Source organism: Doryrhamphus excisus, chromosome 17 (genome assembly GCF_030265055.1).
Source record: "Doryrhamphus excisus isolate RoL2022-K1 chromosome 17, RoL_Dexc_1.0, whole genome shotgun sequence".
NCBI classification, from domain to species: Eukaryota; Metazoa; Chordata; class Actinopteri; order Syngnathiformes; family Syngnathidae; genus Doryrhamphus; species Doryrhamphus excisus.
The window spans coordinates 13,501,917-13,521,385 of record NC_080482.1 but is presented as its reverse complement, the minus strand read 5'-3'; the positions used below and the strand labels follow the sequence as shown (position 1 = coordinate 13,521,385).

At 42.6% G+C, this 19,469-nt stretch overlaps 1 protein-coding gene across 8 annotated transcripts in view; it reads left to right on the top strand.

Annotated features, from left to right (window-relative positions):
* The window catches only part of LOC131105049 (thrombospondin type-1 domain-containing protein 7A), a 191,724-nt gene extending 173,053 nt beyond the window's left edge, over positions 1-18,671 (top strand). For 5 of the 8 annotated variants that reach the window (XM_058052754.1, XM_058052752.1, XM_058052749.1 and 2 more), the window contains 10 exons: positions 274-391; positions 1,135-1,280; positions 4,852-5,026; positions 10,994-11,167; positions 12,951-13,049; positions 14,870-14,952; positions 15,069-15,282; positions 16,924-17,011; positions 17,171-17,480; positions 18,545-18,654. In XM_058052754.1, coding sequence (XP_057908737.1) covers positions 274-391; positions 1,135-1,280; positions 4,852-5,026; positions 10,994-11,167; positions 12,951-13,049; positions 14,870-14,952; positions 15,069-15,282; positions 16,924-17,011; positions 17,171-17,318 — 1,245 coding nt within the window. In that variant the 3' untranslated portion in view covers positions 17,319-17,480; positions 18,545-18,654. Of the gene's footprint in view, positions 1-273; positions 392-1,134; positions 1,281-4,851; positions 5,027-10,993; positions 11,168-12,950; positions 13,050-14,869; positions 14,953-15,068; positions 15,283-16,923; positions 17,012-17,170; positions 17,481-18,544 lie in introns of all 8 variants that reach the window. The other 3 variants (XM_058052757.1, XM_058052755.1, XM_058052751.1) reach the window with 1 other exon arrangement.
* The last annotated feature ends 798 nt before the right edge of the window (positions 18,672-19,469 follow it).

Genomic DNA, 19,469 nt, shown 5'->3' with positions numbered 1-19,469 from the left:
GACATTTTGTAACATTTTTGGTTAGTGGTGTGCCATAAGATCTTTCCAATGTAAAACAAACGTGCCGTGGCTCAAAAAAGGTTGAAAAACACTGCAGTAAATCATAATCATGTCACCTACGTATGCACCGATATCATTATCTAAAACTGATTCTGTTATGAATCAGTCTCATTTCATGCCATTATTAGCTGATAATATCGTACATCCCTCAAGCTAACTGTATCTTAGTGTGTGTTGCTGTCTTACTTAATGACATCATTTCCTGCACTGCAGCTGAATCTGGAGAAGAAGTGGCAAATGAACATCTCCTGCGTGGTGGAGTGTCCCGTCAACTGTCAGCTGTCCGAATGGTCGACCTGGTCCGAGTGCTCACAGACGTGCGGCCTGGAGGGTAAGCGACCTTTGTGATGTGCTGTGTGTCCATGGTGTTTTTCAAGTCATCTTTTCCGGACATGGTCAGGTCACAGATACCTGGGAAAATATCACTGAAATGCACACAAGCAAGGCTCTTCCAGTTGGCACTGGTCATAGAGAAGTGTCAGAGACAAAAGAAGTGTCGGAGAGAGCAGTGGCTTTTGCAGGCCAACATTTGTGTGTCTGTTGTTGGTGGATTCGCACAATTGATTCCTCCCTATTACGGACCTTCTGCTCCTCGGGGCTGCGCTTTGAAGCTGCTGCCATTGTTTCCAAGTCACAAGGAAGGAGATAAAAGGCTCAAGCAGCAGGTCATGTGTGTGTGTGTGTGTGTGTGTGCGTGTGTGTGGTTTGGAGCGGGTTCACTTGTTAGAAATGAATATGAGTGCTAGGGAGCGTGGGATGTCTGGATGAAAGGTGGCGCTGGTTGTTAAGGTGCACAGTGATGTGAGAGTGGGACGATTAAAACGCATCGGAGCTGATTATGTAATTTTTTGTTCTATTTTTAAATGCCGGCTGACAAAGTTTGAGCCATTTTCATGGGATGAATGGACTGGACTCACTCATTAAAAATAAGTTTGCAGATTGGCGAAGGAAAAACAAAATAAATATGTGGATCAGCACCGGAGCTGGCAGATGGCAGGCAATTAAAAATAGATCAAGTGAAGTGAATGCAGAGTGATGACTGCTGATAATGATGATGTCTTATCCTTCCTCCAGGTAAGATGTGGCGACAGAGGTCAGCGGTTCAGGCCTCGCAGGGCGACGGCCGTCCTTGTTCGTCCCAGATGCAGCAGTGGAAGCCGTGTCCCGTCCGTCCATGCTACCGCTGGCAGTACAGCTCCTGGTCCGAGTGCAGGGTGGAGGTTTGTACAAGATCCCTGGCATGAAGGAATCATAAAGGATAGGTGGAAGAGGTTGTCATCCATTGATTTAGTGTCGTTGATATATTGCGTTCATAAAACTAAATGATGAGAGGGAGACATGTTGGCTCAATTGCCCATTTTGCTGAGTTGTTCCTCGACATTAACTTTAATGGCCGGCCAATTATCTCACCTTTTCTAAAATGAGAGACAAGAGGGAGAAATTAAACGCTTCTTGTCCAGCATTTAGGTAGCATGTATGCTATAACCACTTGAGACTGCGCTATTAATCAATAAATTAATCAATCACAGCTTGCAGCAGACTAGAATCCTCATTCTTCATCTTAGCAAAGCATTTAAGACAATTTCATACTTCCAACTTTGCGGGAACAGTTTGTGGAAGGCACTTTTCTGTTCCCAGTGTGCAAAACAAGCTCCATAACAGCATGCTTGGAGGTGTTTGGTGTGGAAGATGTGACCTCAAACTTTGGAAATGGTCAAAAATTCTCTCTGACATGCTTCAAAATCTTGTAGAACAAGTGTGCTCACACTTTTTCAGCCTGCAAGCTACTTGTCCCAAAGTCCCAAACATCTACCTCCTACTCTAAATCTAGAAAAGATACAGTATATATTTACTACATTTATAAATATGAGTATATACTGTATGTACATTGTACATTTATATCAGCGGTGCACACACCTTTTTCACATGCAAGTTACAAGTCGACATCTATCACTTACTATAAAACATATATATGAGAGATGTCCGATATTGTTATTTTGCCAAAAACTGATTTGCCGATATTGTCCAACTCTCAATATCCGATACTGATATCAGCCAATAACGATATGTGTAACATGACTTATCTCCTGTGGTGCTGTATACAACACATACATATGTCTTGTTGTGTTGTGTGTATACAGCATTTTTTAAATATAATTACACATAGTTGTGTAATTAATATAATAATAATTAATAATGAGTAGTATGTCAGTCAAAATAGCTACGTAGCGTTTATTCGGCGCAATGTTCATGTATTTTGTTAGCTAGCGTTTGCTGTCCAACAAGCAATGAAAATGATTGAGAAACGGGCATCATTTTCCAATTCATCATGAAATAATAGTTTAAGACGCGTAAGTGTAGAAAACACACGTATAGTGGAGTTTAGGACGCCAAGCACTGTCAAGGCGAGACGTGGGATGGAGGACCCAAAGGCAGAATTGGCAGGCACTACATGTGGTAAGGTTCTACACGCGGGTGAGGGTCGGTACACAGGAAGTCAGTCCAATAAGGCAAAGGTATCCAAGAGCGGCAGGCAGAAGGAGAAGTCGAAAGGCAGGCAAGGGTCGAAAACCAGGCGAGGCGATAACAAGGAATGCTAGGACGAGACATGAGAGTACAACAAACTTGCACCAGACAGGAGGAATCCGAGGCAATAAATAGTAGGCCGGAAATCAGGTGATGAGGGACACCTGAACACAATCAGGCAGGAGGCAGGGTCTCCAAGGTGAAGGCGGGGTAGGCAATGACAGGCATGACAAGCACAAGTGAACAGATGTAGATGTTGTTATAGATATTGGTATCATGCTGCTCTTTATCACTTTATTCTGTAATCCAAATAATACAGAGAAAAGTTACAGTAACAGCGGAACCATCAGCGAATCAGGAGGGGAGCTTATTGTCAGCTGACTCATGTCAAATAACATCTACAAAGTGATGTTCATGTGATCGATAGCTCACGATCGACGTAATGAGCAGCTCTATTGGAGAAAGTCTGGTGGTTTACAGTGTTCTGGGTTTCAACGTTTCATGGTTATATACACACTTGCATAAATTTAATTAAAAACTTCATTTAGGATAGGTTCCAGCATCCCCCCCGACGATCATGAAGAAATAGCGGTAGAAAATGAATGAATGAACTTAATTTAGGGGCTGCACGACGGCCGAGTGGTTAGCACGCAGGCCTCACAGCTAGGAGAGCCAAGTTCAGTTCCACCCTCGGCCATCTCTGTGTGGAGTTTGCATGTTGGGGTACTCCGGTTTCCTCCCACATTCCAAAAACATGCTAGGTTAATTGGCGACTCCAAATTGTCCATAGGTATAAATGTGAGTGTGAATGGTTGTTTGTCTATATGTGCTCTGTGATTGGCTGGCCACCAGTCCAGGGTGTACCCCACCTCTCGCCCAGCTGGGATAAGCTCCAGCACCTGGAAGCCCTTTTGAGGATAAGTGGTAGAAAATTAACGAATGAATGAACTTAATTTAGATCCCTAAACACGAGACTCTTGAGAACTGGTTATAGTGGACTACTCTCTACAACATTAATCTCAACACTGGACTATAATGATCATCCTGTAGGATGAAGATATTATTGTAACATCTACCCAAATAATGTCTCTTGATTAAGAAAAACAAACAGGCTACCATCGCTTACCAACAGGCCTAACAGCGCTAAAACAACATCAGCAAACTGTCTTCAAAGACATTTGGAAACCACAAAACTCTTTAACCCAACACAAACCTGCCAGCTCAATATAGTGTCTTAGAAACAAAAGTAAACTTCAAAACATGAAAACTTATTTACTATTGTTGTACTTTGTAACAGAGAGTGATGTTGACTGCCGTCAAATTCTTAGTGTGGTAAACACACACAGCGATAAAGCTGATTCTCATTTTGAGCACATTTTGAGTGGTCTTGTTATTACAATAGAAATGTTGCAATTATTTTGTCTTACTTTTTATTGTTATTATAAAGTATTTGATTACTGTATTTTATGTGGTTCATGTGTTCCGTGCACAGTAACTTAGGAGTTCATTGAACTAGAATTTGAAATTGCAGTCTAAGAATGGAATTTGTGCCTAAGCCTGAGGACCACCTGTAGTGCTGTAATAAATCACAGTAGAAATTCGGTTAGCGTACGCCTCATTTTGTGTGTTTGTCAGTTAATGTCGATAATTTGCTCCTAAATTTGTTTGTGTACATTTTCCGCTTAGCAGAGAATAATACATGGAAACGTCGCTCATCTATGATGTCCTCAGCATGAATGAAGGGGATAAGTTAACATTTAAGGTTACTTTTACCTTCACTGGAGATGTGATTGTCTGTATTGATTTCGCTGCCACATCATGTCTTTGGCAAAAATCACGTCTTAGAAAAATATTTTTTTGCAAAATATTTTTGAGTGTGAATGGTTGTTTGTCTATATGTGCCCTGTGATTGGCTGGCGACCAGTCCAGGGTGTACCCCGCCTCACGCCCGAAGACAGCTGGGATAGGCTCCAGCACCCCCCGCGACCCTCGTGAGGATTAGCGGTAGAAAATGAATGAATGAATGAATGAATATTTTGCTTTCTGGAACAGATTAATTGGATTTAGTGGATTTCTTATGGGAGAAATTGTAGAAAAGTTCTTTGTCAAAATGATACTGTGATCTTTGTAGTACTTTGTAGTAGGAGAACTATGGTGTCTCCTCATAGTTCTCATCGGCACGCAATCATCATGCAGGGTTTGGTCAGGATTATCTGTGAGTCATTAAGTTGTCAGCTGATGTCGCTCCTCATCCTCTTCCTCCAGAGCGTGGTGTGCGGTCACGGCACGCGCTATAGGAACCTGACTTGCTTTGTGTCGGACGGCAGCGAGCAGGGCGAAGGCAGCCAAGTGGATGAGGAGCTGTGCGGAGGCCTGGAGTTGTCGGTGGACGGCGACAAACTCATCATTCTGAAGGAAACCTGCACGCTGCCCTGCCCAGGTCATCAACACACACCTACTGTATTTGTTCCTTTTCCAATTTCCTCTCCCTGACTCCCATCACGGCACCTCACCGAGGGCACTGCATTTTTGTCTTCACTATATATTACCACATTGTAGCTGAACGGAGATTAAACGCTCTATGTTAGCTTTTGGCGCCACATGAAAAAGTATAAATCACAATCTGTCCTTCGTGCTCTCACATTTAATTTAATTGAACTTTTCTGCCACCTTACTTTGATGTCTCGCGCTAGCGGTGGCACCATTTGTTTCCATTCCAGTGGATGATCCGCCAGGGAGCAAATATTGTTTAAAAAAAAACAATTATGGACAGCCTCTGTGAGCGCTGTTAGCCTTGGTGGTCACTTTGTTTCATTTGTACAGCACAGACGCAGATGCAAAGTGATTACAGCGCAGCAGTAATAATAACAGCCCGGGAAACAGTGCTGCAATCAATACAGCCTGTGTGGGCAAGATAACAAAAACCTGGAGGTTCCACAGAAAAGATGGCAAAGTGAGATAGAACTAACACTAAAATACCATTCGGAGACTCTCTACACTTTTCTTAACTTACTCACCTCAAAGCACACGCGCTTGAATCCATCGACCTACAGTATTTATTTACAGTGTTGCTGCTGTTTTGTCTGTGTGACCTACGTAAATTCATTTATTTATAGGGACTTTTGTATGTTTCCTTGGCAAGAAACTGTTTAGGTTTACTTCTGGGTAGGTTTTCTTCCACCCAAAAAGATCCTGATTTGTGTGTGTCCAGCTTTCAAAAGGTTTGGGAAATGTGGTAGTGTGGGTTTTCCAATCCGACTGGACAATGTTCTGTTGTATGATTTGAGATGTTGTCGTAGCAGTAACCAAAAGTAACCAAAAACATGTGAGTTTAGCTAAAAAGGCTAAAGCAGGATAAAAAAGATAAACGACTACAACAACCGCATTCATTCTGTCCAGGTTGGCAGTCTCAGCGTATAGACCAGTGATTTTCAACCACTGTGCCGCGGCACACTAGTGTACCTTGAGAAACGGTCAGGTGTGCCGTGAGGAATTATCCAATATCACTTTTTATTATTAACATTTATTAATCATCATTTGCAAATATTATGTGAATAGCCATGAATATATGGACCCAAATATTCCAATTGCATTTGGTTTATTTGCTCAAACGGAAAGAATTGAACAGGGATGGAATATTCCTTTAACCAATCCGATTGAGGTATCTTGTACCCGCTCAAACGGAAAGTTGTCAGGGTGCCTTCTTCTTCGTGGTGTTTTTCTTCTTCTGTTGTTTATTGGCGGTTGGCAAGCAGCTTTCGTATGCATTAGCGCCATCTGTGAAACAGAATCTAAACCCTTCTATACTTTATTCACAAGTGCAGTTTTATTAAAAAAGAAAATATATATCTATATAAAACATGTCCTGAGTTTAATTATAAAATATTAGCAAGATTGAATTTGATCTTTTCCTGTTTAAATTGATCCCGGGTGCGTTCTTTCAGCGCATGCTCAGATATGACGTAACACACAGATCCAGACGTTCTTCACTTTTAAAAATGGAGGCCAGCAATCGGCACTGGACTAAGCAAAGTTTGTTTTTGATTCAAAATAAATTTCAAGACTGGACAGACGAAAAACTGGCAATACGGAGTTATTCCAACAAGTGAAAAAAAAACTTGGAGAAGCCGGTATCACGTGATGTTGATGTTTACGTTTTACCGCACATGACCCATTGACTATTCTGTTAGATTTTCACGGCGCAGGTAGACAACAGATTGGAATATTCCTTTCTATGGATACCATTGTTTCCCGAAAGGTCATTCGGAAAGAGAAAAAGTGGTGATGTAAAAACGTGGCTACTGTGGAGTGTCTGTGGTGTAAAGACTGGCAGAGCAATGTAATATTGGTCCGTGTGGCAACACCTACCTTGTTCCTCCGATAGACTTATTGATGCACGTGTGAGGTCGTGGTGACATTTTGTAACATTTTTGGTTAGTGGTGTGCCACAAGATTTTTACAATGTAAAAAACGTGCTGGGGCTCAAAAAAGGTTGAAAAACACTGGTATAGACTAACAAATAAAAGCGTTCCTTTTTTACTTCCAGTTTCTGTTTAGAATACTACATATATCATCACGTTTTTGCTCACCTTCTTACCACCACCTACTCTAGTGGTGTCCAAACTTTGCCCACCGAGGGACGCACAAAAAAACAGATGCACGTGGGGGGGTGCATTTTTGGGGTATTTTTGTTTATTAAAGATGCCAAAGCCACTCTGTTGTAGATGCTTTGCATAGAATATATATATGTACATCTTAGCTTTTTATGAAAGCTGACAAAGCAAATCAGTGTATCTGATAATATGTCTCATGAATAATGAATATATTTTAAAGCTGTGGGCTGAATAGTGCAGTTACTTGGATTTTAGTTTTTTGGCTGCATCATGAGTGGCACCATATATAAATAGATGATATATGATTGTTGTTACAATTCATTCATTCATTTTCTACCGCTTATCCTCACGAGGGTTGCAGGAGCCTATCCAAGCTTCGATAGCCAATCGCAGGGCACTATCATTACTATTATTAATTATACCACTTTAACGAGGAAAGGGGACACCAAGAAGTAAAAGTGTCTGTCATGTAAAGTGAATCAAAAGCAGGAGAACTCTTTTCTCGTCGGCACTCAAGTAGCATTCAGGAGCAGATTATTGCAAGGGAGAATTACACTCATTCATTTTGCACTGCTAAGTGACAAAAGGCTTGCCTTCACATTTGTTCCATGTGGGTGTTAAATGTTTGGCATGAACATGCAAAAGAAATGTCATGGACCTTAAAAAAAGCAAAACAAGAAAATGTCTTTCTCTCAGATTGGGATTATCTCCTCAAGGCCCGCTGTCATGCATTTGATGGATGGCTGTCATCTGTCGGCTTTGAAGACATCTTTTTGAATGTGTCATTCTCTCCAAAGCTGCCAAAAGCTGGAGAGGATGCATATTTGTCACAGTCTGCCCTGCCCTAACCACATCAGCCTCTTGTTTTGGAGTTGCACTTAAGTGGAGCGCCATCAGTGCACCATCAATAAGACAAGACGGTAGACTGAAGGCCCAATTTAGCAGGCTGCCTGATAAAGAGAGGTGGATTTCTGCACAGTGCACTTTAGAGTTAAGTCAGTTGTATTTTTTGTCAGTGTCAGTGCTCCCAGAAGGGGAAATTAGAGCAAGCTTGCTCTGCAAACTTAGAAGTTCATTTCTAAAGGTGTCTAATTGGGCTTATCACTCGTTCAGCACTCACAGGAAGAAGAATCTCATCCCTTTTTATCCGGGACCTATCCATACGCTGCACATTCACGATACAGCATTTCTGACCTTACAAATTTGCAGATTTTTTTTTCCTCCAAAAATATCTAATCCACTTTATTTATTTAGCACATTTTATAAAGTGCTGCACAGACTAATAAGACAATAAATAATAATAAATGAGTTTCCTCCGTAGGGTAGCTGGACTCACCCTAAGAGATAGGGTGAGAAGCTCAGTCAGGAGCACGCCTCCCTGGTGAGGTGTTCCGGGCATGCCCAGCCGGGAAAAAGCCTCGGACACGCTGGAGGGATTATGTCTCACAGCTGGCCTGGGAACGCCTTGGTGTCCTCCCGGTGGAGCTGGAGGAGGTGGCCGGGGACTGGGAAGTCTGGGCTTCCCTACTAAGACTGCTGCCCCCGCGACCCGGACCCGGATAAGCGGAAGAAAATGGATGGATGGATGGATGGATGGATAATAAGAACTAAAAGTACAAATTACCATAGTAAAAACAATCCTTATGTAAAACATGAACACATATTTCTTTCCCTTTTCTGTGCATTCTAGTGCAGGAAAACTAGCTATGAGCTAGCAAACAACGGACATCATGGGAAATACCTATTTTGACGGAACTAGCATCAGTATGTGTATCAATGTGACTTAGGAAAGAAGTTTGGGTAGTGTTTTAAATCATCAAATGATCACATGATCACAGCATGATATCAAACCATGCAATGTTGTTCGAGGTTTTTTTTAGTAGCGAAATATGTGTGTCCCAATGATGTCCATTTTTAGCTAGCTCATAATAACTTGGAATAATGCATAGACAAAAGAAATAAATATGTGTTAGTGTTTCACATAAGGATTGTCAATGATGGGCAAAATTCCAACAAAAGTGCAGTTCCCGTTTAAGTCTCGTCTTGGGCATCACTAGTTGGAACTGGACTTCAATGTGCGTGCTGGAGCGTAAATTTGGATGAAGTCCAAGATGTATTGAGGAGCCAGTCCACGCCTTGAAAACAAACCAACCAGGGGGGGATGTGCTTCCTTTTTTTGGTTGCTGCTAAAAACCTAAATAAGTTGGGAGAGCTGGGAGAGCTCCTTGTTCTTTTTTTTGCTTCTGGTCTCTGTCCTGTACTTCCTGCGATGGGTGTTGTCTCATCCATGATTCAAGAACCCACTGCATTCAAAAAAAGCTCTCTCGGATCCGCCAGTTGAGAATTATAGGTTATCACATGGTTTGTCTGGTCTCAGGCCAGGTATCATGCCCCCAAGTGTCAGTATCATACTGGCACGCGGGGGCATGATACTGGGCCTGATACCAGACAAACCATGTGATGATCTTATTATCACATACTATTTAATCATGAGCTTATTATCACGTACTATTTAATCAAAAAAAGAAATTTGTTTCCAGAAAATGTTCAGTTTATTACATGTATTATATCTAAACAGTGTAAACACAACAATTGCAAAAATATTTCAACAGTAATATTTTATCAACAGTCTTATCTTATCCTAGAGCAGCGCGCTCTGAGTGGACAGCTACGGGGGCTGATACTGGACATGGTTAAACTCTATATTTTATCAGTATCACTGACCTGGGCTTTGACACAGTATAATTTCGGCCTTTTCCCGTATCATTCATGGGCGGTTTCTAGGGTACAGGGACAATTAATACTGTAGTATGTGATAATCCCTGGTATAACATGGTGCCATGTGGGCTGCATGGTCGTCTTCTGCAATCGTGCATTTTTAGATTTAAATGTCAAGTGTGCCTTGCGGACTGGACGATGCAGAGACACGACGTCCTAGATAACAGTCCAAGCAGTCTTCTCTTTGCTGGGAGGCACTCTGGTGTCAATTGGGCGGGAATTCAGTGTGCACATAGGAATTTTGTCAGCAGACACACACAAGTTGATGCATTCTTGACCCGTGCTCCACTTCTGCCGTTGTTTGATGACCTGCACTTGTCAGCTGTAGTCAGAGATAACTTGCATCACATCCCAAATCTTCTCCGCCTCCCTCCCTCATCACGTTCACATTGAAATGAGAATTCTGACCGCGTCCCGGCCCGCAAACGTTAACATCTCCTCGTCTTGCCTTCAAGTGTTCCCACGCGACTCACCTCTGATGATCCAGTTGTTAGCACGGGCAGCTTACAGGAAATGAATGGCAGCTGCGGTGAGCCTGGAAGCTAACGCAGAAATCGCATCAGCCATTAATAATTATCAGGGAAGGATAGGAAGTCATTGCTTTCATTCCAATGTGTTGATGCAAATACTGGGAGCTGAAAAAAACTTACAACTGAGCCTCTTTAACCTTTACATCAGTTAAGAGGATGCACAAATTAGGACAAGTATGGATGCCAACGCTTGCCTTGCAGCCGTGAGTAAACTTCATCATCATCAACATCCATACAGAAGATGTGTTTTGATAAGATAACACAAAACAACACATGATAACAATCTATGAGAACAACTTTTGTACTTCCACTAAATCAGCCATCAATATCAGTCTTAATCCTTTGCAGGTTTTGTGTTTGTGTTTGTGTTCTTTGCAGGATTGACATGCAGACCGCCCAAAGACCTTGGGACCAGTGACCAAGTGTCTTGAAGTAAAACAAACTGAAATACGAGTCAGCTGACTTTTAATGTCCTCTGTCTGACAGGTGAGTGCTACCTAATGGAGTGGTCGGACTGGAGCTCCTGCGTCAGCATCTGCGTGAAGGAAGCCGGCGTGGACTTTGGTTCTGTTCGGGTCCGCTCCAAGGCTGTGGTGGCCCAGGAGCCTGAGAACCTGCAACTGTGTCCAGACCAGGCCTGGGAGTCTCAGCCCTGCACAGGTACTGGACCGTCTCACCTGGCCTGGAAGGTTGGCCGATACCAAGATTAGCATGATGAGCTAACCTTAAGGTCGCATTCTTGATCACTGATTTACATTTGTAGCGGGTTACAAATGATGAGATGAATGATGAGAAAGAGATGATTGCTCAGATTCATTTTACCATCGATAGGGATATCCTGATATTGTATACATGACCCAATATTCAGGTTGGAAAAGGAGTAACAAAGGGGTAATATTGCCATTTGTAAAAACCAGAATATGAGCATACGTATTCGGGTTTTTCAAAAGGTTGTTGGTGTTTACATGGCCGTGCACAACCATTCATTCATTTTCTACCGCTTTTCCTCACGTGGGTCGCGGGGGTGCTGGAGCCTATCCCAGCTGTCTTTGGGCGAGAGGCTGGGTACACCCTGGACTGGTCGCCAGCCAATCACAGGGCACATATAGACAAACAACCATTCACACTCACATTCATACCTATGGACAATTTGGAGTCACCAATTAACCTAGCATGTTTTTGGAATGGGGCGGCACGGCGGTCGAGTGGTTAGCGCGCAGACCTCACAGTTAGGAGACTAGGGTTCAATTCCACCCTAGGCCATCTCTGTGTGGAGTTTGCATGTTCTCCCCGTGCATGCGTGGGTTTTCTCCGGGTACTCTGGTTTCCTCCCACATTCCAAAAACATGCTAGGTTAATTGGCGACTCCAAATTGTCCATAGGTATGAGTGTGAGCGTGAATGGTTGTTTGTCTATATGTGCCCTGTGATTGGCTGGCCACCAGTCCAGGGTGTACCCAGCCTCTCACCCGAAGACAGCTGGGATAGGCTCCAGCACCCCCACGACCCTCGTGAGGAAAAAGCGGTAGAAAATGAATGAATGTTTTTGGAATGTGGGAGGAAACCGGAGTACCCGGAGAAAACCCACGCATGCACGGGGAGAAAATGCAAACTCCACACAGAGATGCCCGAGGGTGGAATTGAACCCTCGCCTCCTAGCTGTGAGGTCTGCACCCTAACCACTAGACCACCGTGCCGCCCCATGCACGACCAGGTTATTTCTAATATTATTATGAAAGGGTTATTTGGCTGCATGTAAACGTAGCCTGGGCACCCAGTTATCCTGTCTCCAGTCAAGAAAAGCTAGGACCTCTGAAAACACAAGACAAAGCGGCAGTAAAGGCAAGGAGGGGCAAACGTCAAATTTAACAAAGAACGTAATGTAGTTGCATTCTAGCCTCACTGTGTGAAGCTCTTCATCACCTCTCACAGTGAACTAGAACATTAAAACAACCTCACACACATTACATGTAGCATCCATAAAAACAAACAATCTGCATCTGCTCTGTATAAACATAACTACAACCTTTTGTGTTGTTCTACAATTCTACGCTGGTTGTCAATGACAGAAACAGTTTTAAAGACGGGAAGTGATTCAATCATTGCACAAAAAGCAAGAAAAAAAAAATACCGGTTGAAGTGAATGAGTGGTTGAAAGAGAGCAGCAATACTGAAGCCCATCTTTTTATTGTTCAAGGGTAAGTTGTTCGTTTCCTGCAGTAGCCGCGTTTGCTCTCTGCAGAGCCATGAGGCCGATCGTGATAGTCATCTCCCAGCACTGATAGAGTCATTAATAGAGATTAAAACACTCCACTACACACGCTTTAAGATTATTATTATTATTATTATACCATACAGTTACATCCATATCTTCCCTGCTGCTGATTAATCTTCATGTGGTCGGCCATCATGGATTGTTTTATTTTTTTCCACCCTGCCCCCAGGAGGCGAATGTTACGAGTACAAGTGGCTCAGCAGCTCGCGACCGAACTCCTCACGCCCGCTGGTTTGGTGTCAGCGCTCTGACGGGCTCAATGTCACCGGTAAGAACATTATAGTCAATCTCTGACAGTTCGAGCAAAATAACCACGCTAAATATAAAGTCTCAACTTTTAAAGCTCCTAAAACACAAAGTTCCAAGTGCTTATTGGAGCACTTTGCATTTTGCACAAGTAACAGAGCATTCCTCATACGTTCATTTATTTGCGGCGGCCTGCTACAAATCAATTTGCCACTACTAGCGGTCTCACAAGATCCAAGTTCCAAGGAACTAGGACTAAGATAATAATGAATGAATGAAATAATCACACAATAAATGAAAATGAACTTGATAATAATATAATAACGTTGCTAGCCTCACCATATTGCCATGGGGTCTGTTTTCCTTGTCTCCCGCCTCCAAACAGGCAGAGAGCAAGTTCACTCTGTGCATTTTAGAAACTTGGCACATTTGTTCCATAGAACGAATGAGCCCTTTTGTCAGTCATACAGTCTCTTTATCTCGGTGGATGGAGGTGGGGCCGGTAGCATACACACAGAGTGCACAAGTGTGTAGTCTCATGAGGTCCAACCCAAAGTTTTGTCATGGATTTCCATTTTTCCATTGTACGTTTCTTAAGAGTAAAATTAAAATCCTGTCTTGTCTCGTTCACGTTAGACCCAATCCCGTCTTGTGACTGTCTTGTGCTACATTTTGGCTTTTACTCATAAACACATGTCATGACTGTCTGTCAATGTAGCTTGTTCTTCTAACTCTGTCCAGTAGATGGCATCATAACGGCACTTCTTAAAGAGAGCTGCACTTATTTATTTTGCTCATCATTCACAATCCTTATGTAAAACATGAACACATTTCTTTCCCTTTTCTGTACATTTTAACAAGAGAAAACAACTTAGTATGTGCTAGCTAACAATGTATGTAATTGGGAGGCACCTATAAGAACAATAGCCCTCTAAAAAAAACCTCTAACACCATTTTATTGTTTGATATACATGCTGTGATTATGCATTAACATGTACATTGATGATAACGTCAACAACAGCAGCATAGATACAGCGACAACACTTTTGATGTCCAATGTCCTTGGGAAGGCTGTGTCTTCCAGCACAGGTGAAAAATGCTGACAGCAATCGTGCAGTGATTATACATTAAAAATTGCATTGATGATAATGCATATTGCTTACAGTATCATGCTGTATTTGGATTATTTAAGAACACAAGGTGCATTTATTTCACAGCATGCATATAGCTATCTATACCGTCAACAACAGCAGCATAAATACAGCAACAACACTCACAATATCCACTCTCCTTGGGATGGCTGTGTCTTCCAGCACAAGACGTGTGCTCCAGTGCTCAGGTAAAAAAAATGCTGACGGCAAACGAGCATCGTCTTAAATCTTCGTCGTGAAATTGAGAGCCAGGTATCCACTCTTCCGTCTGTGACAAGCGGCAATAGCGAGGCATTGTGTTGGCCCGCCAGATATAGTTTTTCCTGTTCGCTGCGACAAAAACAATATCACTGTAGGTTGTTTCATATAGAAGTCCGTTATGTAAATGGTAATGCTGTTTTTTTGGGAGGGCTTTCTCATCAAACTACGTACTTCCCAATTACATCCATTGTCAGCTAGATCACATTAACTCATTTTCTTGCGCTAGAATGCACAGAAATGGAAATCCAGTTTAATTTTGGATTGTACGTCCTCAGGGGGTTTGTTCTGAGAAGTTCTGCAGTATTCTCTTACATTTCTGTTATTAGTAACTTTATCAACTTATGTTAAAACATAAGTACAGAATGTTGAGAGTGAGGAGAAAAGCATCATTGTGTTGTAGCTTATTAGATTGTGCTGTTCTAACCTGCAGGTGGCTGCCCTCCCGTCACCCCCATGGCGGACAGCAACGCCTGCGACCCTCCCTGTGTACCGCCGACATCTTTCTGCAGCGAGGTCAGTAAAGCATGACAGGCAGGGAAAAAAAACATGTAGCAACAAATACAAGCAGGCTTGGATGGGACTCGCACACAAAATACACTTTAGTCCTGATCCTCTGCTTCCCCCTGTAGGCGGGAGTGTGCATGTGCGAAGAAGGTTTCACGGAGGTGCTGTCCCCCAGCGGGGTGCTGGACCAGTGTGCCCCTATCCCTATCCTGGAGATCCCCACGGCGAGCGACAAGAAGGGGGACGTGAAGACCAGCCGTGCCATTAATCCCACGCTGCCCGCTACCACCCAGCCCGGACGCACCGGCCGGACCTGGTACCTGCAACCCTACGGACCAGGTTAGAACCACCAAAGAGTTTTGGGCTTTTTTTAAAGTGCCTTAAGAAAGCACCAACTACTTGCACAAAAATAGTGTCTTTTTTGTTGTTTCCTCTTTACAATTAAAGAGTAATCTGTCTACTCATTCATGCTGCCACTTTAAAAACTCACTTTAGAATACCTTTATTGGGTTCCTGACTGCTTAAACTGATTTTAAACTCCCTTGTAATTAAAAAAAAAACATGAAACACCATGAAAATGTGTCTGCAGTCACACGACGTCCATTTTGGGGATGACTTCTATAAAAGTCTTGGTAAAGATGCCTTAACAAAGTCCAACACATGTGCAAAGCTGGTGGTGTTTAATCCCTGGAGTGACGCTAAGACATGAAGCCGAAAGTGCAACTTTAATCCTTGACAGCCTCTCATTACCTCCACCAGGAAGTTTTCTGTGTGTGTGTGTGTGTGTGTGTGTGTGTGTGTGTGTGTGTGTGTGTGTGTATCTGTGTGTCTATGTGTGTGCTTGTTGTTTTTTGTTTGCATGCAACTTCCTTCTATGGCTTTTGAAGTCGAAGTAACTAGTCTACAAAATATACACTATATTATTTTGAAGTGTATTACCATTATTATTATTATTCTACTTGTTAAATCTTGAGTCTTTATAATAGATAATGATGTTAAAATCTCAGATCTGAAACGTATCCAGTGTAAACAAGATGTACTAATATAAGAATAATAATAAAATAATAATATTTATTAATGTAATAATATAATAATATACTGACATGAAGTTTTTCATGAAGTTGTATGACACCCCCACAAGCAGTGAGGTTCATCAACATCGACTCACTCCCAACTTCGTGTCCTGAGCTGAGTTCTGGTGGGGTTTTGGTGCTGAGGAAAGTAGTTCCAGCTTATTGCTGGGGACAATTAGCTGCGGACGGCAGAGAAAATAATGCAGAGCGATTTGTGAGGTCTGATTTTTTTCTAGTAGGCGTTTTTGTGGTGCAAATGTATTTTATATGCTTTTAAACGCATATAGTTTTGAGAAGCCAAACTCTTTACTTAACTGTCCCCAGCAACTCGCTGGAACTACTTTCCTCAGCACCATATTCCAACCACAACTCTGCTCAGGACACAATGTGGAATGTGTGGATGTGTGGAATTTAAACTTTTAAGGATTTGTTTTGTTGAAGAAATGAAGAAATAGAGCACTTTTTTCAATATATGACAATTAAAATGTTAATTGTTTTTTGTTGTTCTTCTATTTTTATTTTAGCACTCTTAATATGTGGAAATTCAAACATTTACATTACTTTTTTTGTACTTTTCTATTTATTTCAGCATGCTTATCATACGTAGGTGGAAGTTTTTGATTTGTATTGCAGCAAAAAATGTACATTTTTACTGTTTTTGTTTTTGTACTATTTGGAATATGTGGAAATTATTTTTTATTCATTCATTTTAATTTTAATTATTTTTATTTTATTTTTTATTTTCATTTGAGCACTCGGGACATGTGGAAATTCTAAATTTTAACATCTTATTTTTGTACATTTTAAAATGTGTTACTTTAGCACTAGTTGAAATATATGGAAATTGAAGATGTTACCAATGTATTTGTTGCAGTTATTTGTTTTTATTGTTGGTCTTCCTTGACAGATGGCAAGTTGAAGATTTGGGTGTACGGGGTGGCGGCCGGAGCCTTCGTGCTGCTCATCTTCATCGTGTCCATGATTTATCTCGCTTGGTAAGTACTTGTCTTCATCATCATTATCATCATCATCATCATCATGGCCACCTCCCTCCCCAATCAATCATCCACCGGACCCGCCCCCTCTTCTTCTTTATGTCAACCTTTTTTGTCTTCCTATCCCCCCGTGTCACCCTCCCTCTGTGATGAGGGCAGCAGCTACTGTGCCAGGGTGCATCGCTCTCTTGCGGCCCAAGAGTGCGACGCCAACGGGGCGGCTATGTGGATGGGCCAGAACCCCCCCGGGATGGTCTACACCTGTCCCGACTGCCAAGAACTGGCTCAGAGCAGCAACAGCAGCTAACCAGGAGGTGGAGGGTTTTCATCAAGCCAACAAGCCTCGCCCCTGTCCCCTCCAATCCCCTCCCGGCTCGCCCCTCCAGTTAAAGTGCCTGCCGCCTTTTCCCCCGTGGGGAAGGGGTGGTCATAAGACCAACCTGAATAGCAGGGTGAGATGATGGAGAAGGTGAGGACCAAAGTAGTGTAGACCCACTGTAGCTACATCCAAGTGTCCTTTCTATATAGTTGATCCATTCTTTCCAAGAATTCTTTTTTTGGTGGAAAAATACGACTAGGTGCCGCTGCACGGTGACAGAGTTGTCAGCGCACAGGCCACACAGCTAGGGGACCGGAGTTCGATTCCACCCTCGGGCATGTCTGTGTGGAGTTTGCATGTTCTCCCCGTGCATGCGTGGGTTTTCTCCGGGTACTCCTGTTTCCTCCCACGTTCCGAAAACATGCTAGGTTAATTGGCGACTCCAAATTGTCTCTTTGACAAATTATGCTTTTATTACTGTGATTCATCCACAAATAATGTGAAAAGTAACAACATTTTTGCATTTTAAAGCAAACTTAACATGACAACTACCATCATTGCCGCTTTGCTGCTCTCTTGTGGCCGAGTGTTGATGTTACCCCCATTTCATTCACCTCCATCCATCTTTGTTTCGTCTGTGTTTGCGAATCTAAAATTCTTTGACACTGCATTTAATTGTATAAGACATAGCACTAAAAAAAACTAAACAGTAAGACGATTGAGATGGTTAAAAACTGCAATGTGTTGCGTCCCAGATGTGTCTAGGGAAGGATGGGTCGAACAAAAATGTAAGAATTAAAAAATTATAACAAAAAATAACAAGACAGAACATAAAACCAACCAAAAAACTACAAAAATCACAAAAAGGGAATGACAAAGACTCACCAGAAAACAATCAGAGTACACTTCTCTAGGAAAACTGGAGATGTAACGGGACGTAACATCACGGTTGTCTCCAGCAGGGGGCAGCATCATCATAGCTTGAGCTTTGTCAAGTCCTTTTGGATGTCTTCATTGTTACAAAGATAATGGAGCTCACAGTACATTGTAGTTTTGAGTGGTGTACAAGTACTGCGTCTTTATGAGTACCTCAACATGAGTGCTTTTCTAGCAGGTGTAGCTAATGTTGTGTCCAGCGAGTGTAGTACTCCAGGTATGTTGGATGATAAATAATAATAATAATGATCTGCTCCTGTTGTCTTTTATTGATGCAGCAAGAAGCCAAAGAGACCTCCGAGACAGAGGCAGCAAAACAATCGTCTCAAACCTTTGACGCTGGCCTACGACGGTGACACGGACATGTAGTCGTGCGTGGGGGGGGGGGGCGCATGGCTTCACCTGTCACGGTGAGGACGGTTTGGGGGTTTTTGGGGGGGGACCTTTTTTTCTTGTGCAGCATGAAAGGAGTCGTCCCACGGGCGAGGAGTAGGAGAAAATCCTCTTAGAGCACATGAGAACATCCTTTTTTTTTAAGAAGCCCCCTCCCCCCCCTTTTTTTTTTTACATGTTTCTTTTTGCAAGAGCCTTCATGACCTCTGCCGTGTTCTGTCAAATGCCTTTTTTTCACCCATCATCCGGTAAACTTTTCCAACACAAGAAGCAGAAGACTTTTCTGCTGAGTCGCTGGAGGCTTAGGATGCTGTGACTTCCTACGTTGCCAAAAGTCACCGCAGGGAAGAAGAGGAGGATGAGGAGGGATGGATGAGAAGTGGGGGGAAATCTCCATAAAGGGGTTTAGAATTCCTTCTCCTCAATCCTTGCCTGGACTCCAAACTCCTGGCAGTGGAGGGTGGACAAAACAGGGACACGTTGCCATGGAAACAGGCTGTGTTGACCATGCACTATATTAGTGCAGCGCACGGAGCAGGAAGAAATGGAACAGGATAGGGAGACTTTCTTGGGAGGGGGGCGACCTTGTGTGGTGTGTCATCTAGTGTCATCACCTTTGTTTGTGGCCACAAGAGATGGGAGATACTGCAGATTTTAGTACCAAATAAATACCAGAACAGTACAGTCAAAGCTCACTTTTCATATGATTCAGATTTTGTTGAAAAAAATGTCCCCAAAATTTGCAATATTGCTCATAACAAACTAGTCGGTTAGCCCTGTACTGTATCGTGAGGTGAAATGGAGTACCCA